This window comes from Neopsephotus bourkii, unplaced genomic scaffold, assembly GCF_033783945.1.
Source record: "Neopsephotus bourkii isolate Nb327-2 ecotype Australia unplaced genomic scaffold, CSIRO-AGI_Nbou_v1 NB_1180, whole genome shotgun sequence".
Classification (NCBI taxonomy): domain Eukaryota; kingdom Metazoa; phylum Chordata; class Aves; order Psittaciformes; family Psittacidae; genus Neopsephotus; species Neopsephotus bourkii.
In genome coordinates this window covers 1-10485 of record NW_026901665.1, presented here as the reverse complement: position 1 = coordinate 10485, position 10485 = coordinate 1, and the positions used below count along the sequence as shown (strand labels likewise).

General features: G+C 59.2%; 1 protein-coding gene across 1 annotated transcript; it reads left to right on the top strand.

Moving 5' to 3' along the window:
- Positions 1–176: 176 nt before the first annotated feature.
- ERCC1 (ERCC excision repair 1, endonuclease non-catalytic subunit) lies at positions 177–9178 on the top strand. Its single transcript, XM_061363692.1, has 9 exons — positions 177–271; positions 2581–2751; positions 3412–3515; positions 4613–4712; positions 5614–5690; positions 6746–6845; positions 8759–8830; positions 8926–8994; positions 9082–9178. The coding sequence occupies exons 1-9, from the start codon at positions 215–217 to the stop codon at positions 9133–9135; spliced, it is 804 nt and encodes a 267-aa protein (XP_061219676.1). The 5' UTR covers positions 177–214; the 3' UTR covers positions 9136–9178.
- The last annotated feature ends 1307 nt before the right edge of the window (positions 9179–10485 follow it).

The following is a 10485-nucleotide window of genomic DNA, read 5'->3' as shown; positions in this document are numbered from 1 at the left end:
TTTCCCCGCGGTTTTAGACCAGCCAATCACCGTGCTCGTGCCCGCTGAGTGGCAACGCCGCAGCCAATCGCTGCGTCCCGCCCATGCCTTACCCCCGCCCCCGTGGTGGGAAAAGCGCGTCTGGGCAGGGGGTGTATCCCAGTGCTTTAACCCAGCCAATCAGCGCGGGGCTTGGCAGCTCCGTAGCCAATCGCTGTGCCCCGTCCCCGCGGTGATGGCGGCGGCCGAGGACGCGGCTCCGGTGCGGAAGGAAGGAGCGGGGGAGGCCCCGGTACCGGGACACGGGGGGGAGGGGGTCCCGGAATCATTGGGATAGGTCTGGAAAACGGGGGGGGGCTGTGGGAGGGTACCGGGATGGGGGGGTGCTGGGGAGAGGGGTAATGGGGTTACCGGGGTAACTGGGAGAGTGGGATAACGGGGATACCGGGGTAACTGGGAGAGTGGGATAATGGGGATACAAGGATAACTGGGAGAGTGGGATAATGGGGATACAAGGATAACTGGGGGAGTGGGATAATGGTGATACCAGGATAACTGGGAGAGTGGGATCATGGGGATACCAGGATAACTGGGAGAGGGGTAATGGGGATACCGGGATAATTGGGAGAGTGGGATAATGGGGATACCAGGATAACTGGGAGAGTGGGATAATGGGGATACCAGGATAACTGGGAGAGTGGGATAATGGGGATACCAGGATAACTGGGAGAGTGGGATAATGGGGATACCAGGATAACTGGGAGAGGGGTAATGGGGATACCGGGATAATTGGGAGAGTGGGATAATGGGGATACAAGGATAACTGGGAGAGTGGGATAATGGGGATACAAGGATAACTGGGAGAGTGGGATAATGGGAGTACCAGGATACTGGGAATGCCAGGAGAGCATGATAATGGGGATACCAGGATACTGGGAATACCAGGACAGGGTGATAATGGGGATACCAGGATACTGGGAATACCAGGACAGGGTGATAATGGGGATACCAGAGTAGTGGATACCAGGAGACCAAGAGAGAGGGAGAATGGGATACCAAGATACTGGGGATACCAGGAGAGCAGGAGAGAGGGATAATGGGGATACCGGGATAATGTGACCCCAGGAGAGAGGGATAACGGGGATACTGGGATAATGGGGATACCGGGATAATGGGGATACCGGGATAATGGGACCCCAGGGGAGAGAGATAATGGGGATACTGGGATAATGGGAATACCAGGATAATGGGGATACCGGGATAATGGGGATACCGGGATAATGGGACCCCAGGGGAGAGGGATAATGGGGATACTGGGATAATGGGACCCAGGAGAAAGTGATAATGGGGATACTGGGATAATGGGACCCCAGGAGAGAGGGATAATGGGGATACCGGGATAATGGGACCCCAGGAGAGAGGGATAATGGGAATACTGGGATAATGGGGATACTGGGATAATGGGACCCCAGGAGAGAGGGATAATGGGGATACTGGGATAATGGGGATACTGGGATAATGGGACCCCAGGAGAGAGGGATAATGGGGATACTGGGATAATGGGGATACTGGGATAATGGGACCCCAGGAGAGAGGGATAATGGGGATACCGGGATAATGGGGATACCGGGATAATGGGGATACCGGGATAATGGGACCCCAGGGGAGAGGGATAATGGGGATACCGGGATAATGGGACCCAGGAGAAAGTGATAATGGGGATACTGGGATAATGGGACCCCAGGAGAGAGGGATAATGGGGATACCGGGATAATGGGACCCCAGGAGAGAGGGATAATGGGAATACTGGGATAATGGGGATACTGGGATAATGGGACCCCAGGAGAGAGGGATAATGGGGATACTGGGATAATGGGGATACTGGGATAATGGGACCCCAGGAGAGAGGGATAATGGGGATACCAGGATAATGAGGATACCAGGAGAGAGGAATAATGGGGATACCGGGATAATGGGGATACTGGGATAATGGCACCCCAGGGGAGAGGGATAATGGGGATACCAGGATAATGGGACCCCAGGAGAGAGGGATAATGGGGATACCGGGATAATGGGGATACCAGGATAATGGGACCCCAGGAGAGAGGGATAATGGGGATACCGGGATAATGGGGATACCAGGATAATGGGACCCCAGGAGAGAGGGATAATGGGGATACCGGGATAATGGGACCCCAGGAGAGAGGGATAATGGGATAATGGGATAATGGGGATACTGAGATAATGGGACCCCAGGAGAGAGGGATAATGGGGATACCAGGATAATGGAACCCCAGGAGAAAGGGATAATGGGGATACTGGGATAATGGGGATACTGAGATAATGGGACCCCAGGAGAGAGGGATAATGGGGATACCGGGATAATGGGACCGCAGGAGAGAGGGATATTGGGGATACTGGGATAATGGGGATACTGGGATAATGGGACCCCAGGAGAGAGGGATAATGGGGATACCGGGATAATGGGGATACTGGGATAATGGGATAACGGGATAATGGGATCCCGGGATAATGGGATACCGGGGCTCAAAGGATATTGGGGCTCATGGGGGTGTCCGGAGCTGACCCCGCCCCTGTCAGGGCCCATCGGTGCCCCCGGATCCCAAGGAGCAGGAACCGGAGCAGGATCCGGCCCCGGCCCCGGCCCCGGCCCCGGGGGGGGCAGCACCGGGGGGGGGGATCCCTGGGGCCGCCCCCCCCACCCCCCTGCCCCGGCCCCGGAGCAGCAGCATCGTGGTGAGCCCACGGCAGGTGAGCCCCAGAGCTGCCCTCCCATTGGCTGGGAGCCCCCAAGGTGCCCTCCCATTGGCTGGGAGCCCCCAAGGTGCCCTCCCGTTGGCTGGGATCTACAAAGAGCTGCTGGGAGCCCCAAGCTGCCCTCCCATTGGCTGGGATCTGCACAGAGCTGATCTCCCATTGGCTGAGAGCCACTACAGCTGCCCTCCCATTGGATGGGAGCCCCCAAGCTGCCCTCCCATTGGCTGGGATCTGCACAGAGCTGCCTTCTCATTGGCTGGGATCTACCCAGACCTGCCCTCCCGTTGGCTGGATCCCCCAGACCTGCCTCCCATTGGCTGGGAGGCTCCAGAGTTCCCACTCCCATTGGCTGGGATCTACGTAAAACTGCCCTCCCATTGGCTGGGATATGGGGTTCCCCCCGAGCTTCCTCTCCCATGGGCTGAAATCCTCCAAACTCTTCCTCCCATTGGCTGGGAGCTGACACCCATCCACGTGCCTCCTCCCATTGGCTACAACCCCCCCCCAGCCGCCTCCTCCCATTGGCTGGGGCCAGGATCCCCCCCCAGTGCCATGGGAGGGGGGGTGTCTACCCCCGCTGCTGTGGGGCAAGGGGGGCACTTGGGGGTCACGTGGGGACCCCCAACCCCTGCCCCCCCCCTCCCCTCCCCCCAGCGTGGGAACCCAGTGCTGCGCTTCATCCGGAACGTTCCATGGGAGTACGGGGACGTCGCCGCCGACTACGTCCTGGGGCAGAGCTCCTGCGCCCTCTTCCTCAGGTGACCCCGCACGGGGGCCTATGGGTGGCAATGGGTGTCCTATGGGTGTCAATGGGTGTCCTATGGGTGTGCTATGGGTGTCAGTGGGTGTTAATGGGTGTCAATGGGTGTCAGTGGGTGTCAATGGGTGTCCTATGGGTGTGCTATGGGTGTCAGTGGGTGTTAATGGGTGTCAGTGGGTGGCAATGGGCGTCCTATGGGTGTCAATGGGTGTCCAATGGGTGTCAATGGGTGTCCTATGGGTGGCAATGGGTGTCCAATGGGTGTCAATGGGTGTCCTATGGGTGGCAATGGGTGTCCAATGGGTGTCAATGGGTGTCCTATGGGTGGCAATGGGTGTCCTATGGGTGGCAATGGGTGTCCTATGGGTGTCAATGGGTGTCCTGTGGGTGTCAATGGGTGTCCAATGGGTGTCAATGGGTGTCCTATGGGTGGCAATGGGTGTCCAATGGGTGTCAATGGGTGTCCTATGGGTGGCAATGGGTGTCCTATGGGTGGCAATGGGTGTCCTATGGGTGGCAATGGGTGTCCAATGGGTGTCCTATGGGTGTCAATGGATGTCCCGTGGGTGTCAATGGGTGTTAATAGGTGTCAATGGATGTGCTATGGGTGTCAATGGATGTCCTATGGGTGTCAGTGGGTGTCAGTGGATGTCCTATGGGTACCAATAGGCATCCTATGGGTGTCTGTGGATGTCCTGTGGGTGTCAATGGGCGTCCTGTGAGTGTCAATAGGTATCAAGGGGTGCCAATGGCTGTCAATGGGCATCCTGTGGGTGTCAATGGGTATCAAGGGGTGCCAATGGGTGTCTGTCAGTGGGTATCAATGAGTGTAAATGGCATCACTGGGTGTCAACGGGTATCATCGGGTGCCAATGGGTGTCAATGGGAGCCAGTGGGTGTCAATGGGAATCAATGGGTGTCAGTGAGAACCACTGGCTGCCAATGGGTACCAATGGGTACCAATGGGAGCCAGTGGGTACCAACGGGTACCAATGAGAGCCAGTGGGTACCAACGGGTACCAATGGGTACCAATGGGTGCCAGTGGGTATCAGTGGATACCAATGGGTGCCAATGGGTGTCTCTGGGTGCCCCAGCCTGCGCTACCACCACCTCCACCCCGATTACATCCATCAGCGCCTGCGGGAGCTGGGCCGGGGCTTTGCGCTGCGGGTGCTGCTGCTGCAGGTGGACGTGGTGAGAGCCAAGGGCCCCATCCCGGCAGGGACCCCGCATCCCATAGACCCCATATCCCATGTACCCCATATCCCATACACTCCTTATCCTATGGACCCCGCATCCCATGGACCCCTTATACCATGGACCCCGCATCCCATGGACCCCTTATACCATGGACCCCGCATCCCATGGACCCCTTATACCATGGACCCCGCATCCCATGGACCCCGCATCCCATGGACCCCGCATCCCATGTACCCTGCATCCCATGGACCCCGCATCCCATGGACCCCGCATCCCATGGACCCCGCATCCCATGGACCCCGCATCCCATGGAGCCTGCATCCCATGTACCCCTGATCCCATGGACCCTGCATCCCATACATCCCTTATCCCATACATGCCTTATCCCATACATCCCTGATCCCATACATCCCTGATCCCATACATCCCTGATCCCATACATCCCTTATCCCATACATGCCTTATCCCATGTACCCCTTATCCCATACATGCCTTATCCCATGTACCCCTTATCCCGTACATCCCTTATCCCATGTACCCTTTGTTCCTCTACACCTTATCCCTCTATCCCTGTATCCCTTATCCCTGTATCCCTGTATCCCTGTATCCCTTACCCCTGTATCCCTGTATCCTTTACCCCTGTATCCCTTATCCCTGTGTCCCTGTATCCCTTATCCCTGTATCCCTGTACCCCTTATCCCTCTATCCCTGTCTCCCTCTATCCCTGTATCCCTGTACCCCTGTATCCCTCTATCCCTCTATCCCTGTATCCCTCTATCCCTGTATCCCTCTATCCCTGTATCCCTTACCCCTGTATCCCTGTACCCCTGTATCCCTTATCCCTCTATCCCTGTCTCCCTTACCCCGTGTCTCCCATCCCTCTCCATGGCCACAGAAGGATCCCCAGCGGGCCCTGAAGGACCTGGCCAAGATTTGTGTCCTGAGCGACTGCACCCTCCTGCTGGCCTGGAGGTACGGGGGGACCCCCAGTGTCACCTATGGGGACCCCATTGTCACCTATGGGGACCCCACTGTCACCTATGGGGACCCCACTGTCACCTATGGACACCCCACTGTCACCTATGGACACCCCACTGTCACCTGTGGGGACCCCATTGTCACCTATGGGGACCCCACTGTCACCTATGGGGGACCCCACTGTCACCTATGGACACCCCCCATTGTCACCTATGGGGGACCCCACTGTCACCTATGGACACCCCATTGTCACCTATGGACACCCCACTGTCACCCATGGGGGGCCCCACTGTCACCTATGGGGGGCCCCACTGTCACCTATGGACACCCCATTGTCACCTATGGACACCCCACTGTCACCCATGGGGGGCCCCACTGTCACATATGGACACCCCACTGTAACCAATAGGGACCCATAGGACCTCATTGTCACCCATAGGATTCCAACTGTCACCCATAGGACCCCATAGTCACCCATAGGACCCCATAGTCACCCATAGGACCCCACTGTCACCCGTAGGACCCCATAGTCACCCATAGGACCCCACTGTCACCCACAGGACCCCACTGTCACCCATTGTACCCCATTGTCACCCATTGTACCCCACTGTCACCCATAGGACCCCATTGTACCCATAGGACCCCATTGTACCCATAGGACCCCATAGTCACCCATAGACCCCACTGTCACCCATTGTACCCCACAGTCACCCATAGGACCCCACTGTCACCCATAGGACCCCATTGTACCCCACAGTCACCCATAGGACCCCACTGTCACCATAGGACCCCATTGTACCCATAGGACCCCATTGTACCCATAGGACCCCACTGTCACCCATAGGACCCCATAGTCACCCATAGACCCCACTGTCACCCATTGTACCCCATAGTCACCCATAGGACCCCACTGTCACCATAGGACCCCATTGTACCCATAGGACCCCACAGTCACCCATAGGACCCCACTGTCACCCATTGTACCCCATTGTCACCTATGGGCGCCCCCTGTGCCCCATGGGCACCCCATAGCGCCCCATTGCCCCCAGCCCCGAGGAGGCCGCCCGGTACCTGGAGACCTACAAAGCCTTCGAGCAGAAGCCCCCGGATCTGCTGCGGGAGCGCCTGGACCAGGGCTTCCTGCCCAGGGTGAGCACCGGCCCCACTGCGGTCCCATTGATCCCAATGGGGGTCCCACTGATCCCATTGATCCCAATGGGGGTCCCATTGATCCCAGTGGGGGTCCCACTGATCCCATTGACCCCAATGGGGGTCTCATTGATCCCACTGATCCCATTGACCCCAATGGGGGTCCCACTGATCCCATTGACCCCAATGGGGGTCTCATTGATCCCACTGATCCCATTGACCCCAATGGGGGTCCCACTGATCCCATTGATCCCAATGGGGGTCTCATTGATCCCACTGATCCCATTGACCCCAATGGGGGTCCCATTGATCCCATTGACCCCAATGGGGGTCCCATTGATCCCAGTGGGGGTCCCATTGATCCCATTGACCCCAATAGGGATCCCATTGATCCCAATGGGGGATCCCATTCACCCCAATGGGTGTCCCACTGATCCCAATGGGGATCCCACTGATCCCATTGACCCCAATAGGGATCCCATTGATCCCATTGACCCCAATGGGGGTCCCATTGATCCCAGTGGGGGTCCCATTGATCCCATTGACCCCAATAGGGATCCCATTGATCCCAATGGGGGATCCCATTCACCCCAATGGGTGTCCCACTGATCCCAATGGGGATCCCACTGATCCCATTGACCCCAATAGGGATCCCATTGATCCCATTGACCCCAATGGGGGTCCCATTGATCCCAGTGGGGGTCCCATTGATCCCATTGACCCCAATAGGGATCCCATTGATCCCAATGGGGGATCCCATTGACCCCAATGGGTATCCCACTGATCCCAATGGGGATCCCACTGATCCCATTGACCCCAATAGGGATCCCATTGATCCCATTGACCCCAATGGGGGTCCCATTGATCCCAATGGGGGTCCCATTGATCCCATTGACCGCAATGGGGGTCCCATTGACCCCAATGGGGGATCCCATTAACCCCATTGAGCCAATGGGGGGATCCCATTGACCCCAATGGGGATCCCACTGATCCCATTGACCCCAATAGGGATCCCATTGATCCCATTGACCCCAGTGGGAGGTCCCATTGATCCCAGTGGGGGTCCCAATGATCCCAACAGGGGGTCCCATTGACGCCAATGGGGGTCCCATTGATCCCACTGATCCCGGTGGGGGTCCCACTGATCCCATTGACCCCAATGGTGGTCCCATTGATCCCATTGACTGCAATGGGGGTCCCATTGATCCCATTGACCCCAATGGGGGGTCCCATTGACCCCAACAGGGGGTCCCATTTACCCCAATGGGGGTCCCATTGACCCCAATGGGGGGTTCCATTGACCCCAATGGGCGGTCCCATTAACCCCATTGAGCCAATGGGGGGGCTCCAGTTGACCCCGTTGATCCCAACTGGGGGCAGTCTCATGTACCCCAGTGGAGGGTTCCATTGACCCCAATGGGGGGGATCCCATTGATCCCAATGGGGGGTCCCATTGACCCCATTGATCCCAATTGGGGGCAGTCTTATTTACCCCAGTGGAGGGTTCCATTGACCCCAATGGGGGGGATCCCATTGATCCCAATGGGGGGGTTCCACTGACCCCGGGACGGCGTCTCATTGATCCCATTGACCCCAGTGGGGGGTCCCATTGACCCCAAGGGGGGGTCCCATTGATCCCAGTGTGGGGCCTCATTGACCCCAGGATGGGGGTCCCATTGATCCCAATGTGGGGGGTCCCGTTGGCCCCAGTATGGGGTCCCTTTGACCCCAATGCAGCAGGTCCCATTGACCCCAGTGTTGGGGGTCTCATTGACCTCAACGTGGAGTTGCCTTCACCCCATTGACCTCAATGTGTGGGTCCCATCACCCCATTTATCCCAATGTGGCGATCCCATTGGACCCCACTGTGGGGGTCCCCTCACCCCCTATGTGTGGGTCCCGTTGCCCCCCAGATGAGCGACTGCTTGACCAGCATCAGGGCCGTGAACAAGACGGACGCCGTGAGCCTGCTCAGCACCTTTGGGGTGAGTCCTGACCCCCCCCCCTTCCGCTATGGGGCACAGTGGGGCTGGGGGCACGGCCCTGACCCCCCCAATGTGCCCCCCATGTGCCCCCCAAGTCACTCGCAGCCCTGGCGGCCGCCACCAAGGAGGATTTATCCCTTTGTCCCGGTGTGGGACCCCAAAAGGTGAGATGGGGGCTATGGGGTGGGGGGGCACGATGATGCGGTGCCCCCCATTGTCCCCTCATGGCCCCCCCATGGCCCCCCCCATAGGCCAAGCGTCTCTTTGATGTCCTGCACGAGCCCTTCCTGCAGACCCCCAAGTGAGCCCCGATCCCGATCCATAATAAAATGGGTTTTATCCATGGAATAGCATCAGAAATGGGGGTTATGGGGCAGTGGGGACAATGGGGGTAATGTGGGGCAATGGGGGTAATGGGGCTATGGGGACAATGGGGGTAATGGGGCAATGGGGGTAATGTGGGGCAATGGGGGTAATGGGGCTATGGGGGCAATGGGGGCAATGGGGGTAATGGGGCAATGGGGGTAATGGGGCTATGGGGACAATGGGGGTAATGGGGGCAATGGGGGTAATGGGGCAATGGGGTAATGGGGGTAATGGGGCTATGGGAACAATGGGGGTAATGGGGCAATGGGGACAATGGGGTAATGGGGCAATGGGGGTAATGGGGCTATGGAGACAATGGGGGTAATGTGGGGCAATGGGGGCAATGGGGCAATGGGGGTAATGGGGGTAATGGGGCCGTGGGGGTCACCCCATTGCCTCCTCCTGTGCTTCCCCCTCCTGCCCACAGGGGGGCGCCCCTCGGGGGGGCTCCTCCATCGCCTCCTTCCTCTTCTTCTTCCTCCTCTTGGGGTGGGGGGGCTCCGGGGGGGGCTCCGGGGGGGGCTCGAAGCTGCGGGTGATGGAGAGGACCCCACGCAGGGGGGGGGCGCAGCCCAAGGCCCCGTTTGGGGCCATCGGGGTCAAGAGGAGGAGACCCCCGGCCTCCCCCGGCGCCCCCCGCGCCCCATAGAGGCAATGGGAGGCGCTGTCCTCAGCAGCGCCCCCGTGCGGGCCGGGCTGGAGCTGCACCGAGTGGTCCAGGGGCACGGAGCATCCCTGCAGGCTGGGGGGGGGCAAGGATGGGAGGGGGGGGCAATGGTGAGGATGAACCCCCCCCCCCATAGCATTGACACCCCCCCATGCACCCCAATGCTGTGTGTGCGCCCCCATGCACCCCAATGCTGTGTGAGCCCCCCATGCACCCCAATGCTCTCTGTGCCCCCCATGCACCCCAATGCTCTCTGTGCCCCCCCCGCACCCCAATGCTCTCTGTGCCCCCCCTGCATCCCAATGCTGTGTGTGCCCCCTCATGCACCCCAATGCTCTCTGTGCCCCCCCTGCACCCCAATGCTCTCTGTGCCCCCATGCACCCCAATGCTCTCTGTGCCCCCCCGCACCCCAATGCTCTCCGTGCCCCCCATGCACCCCAATGCTCTCTGTGCCCCCCATGCACCCCAATGCTCTCTGTGCCCCCCCCATGCACCCCAATGCTCTCTGTGCCCCCCCCCCAGCTCTGACCTCTCCGGGTCGAAGTCGGGGGGGGCCCGGATCAGCCACAGCTCGGGGGCAGCCCCGGCCAAGGAGGGGCCCGGGGGGGGCGCGGCCTCGAA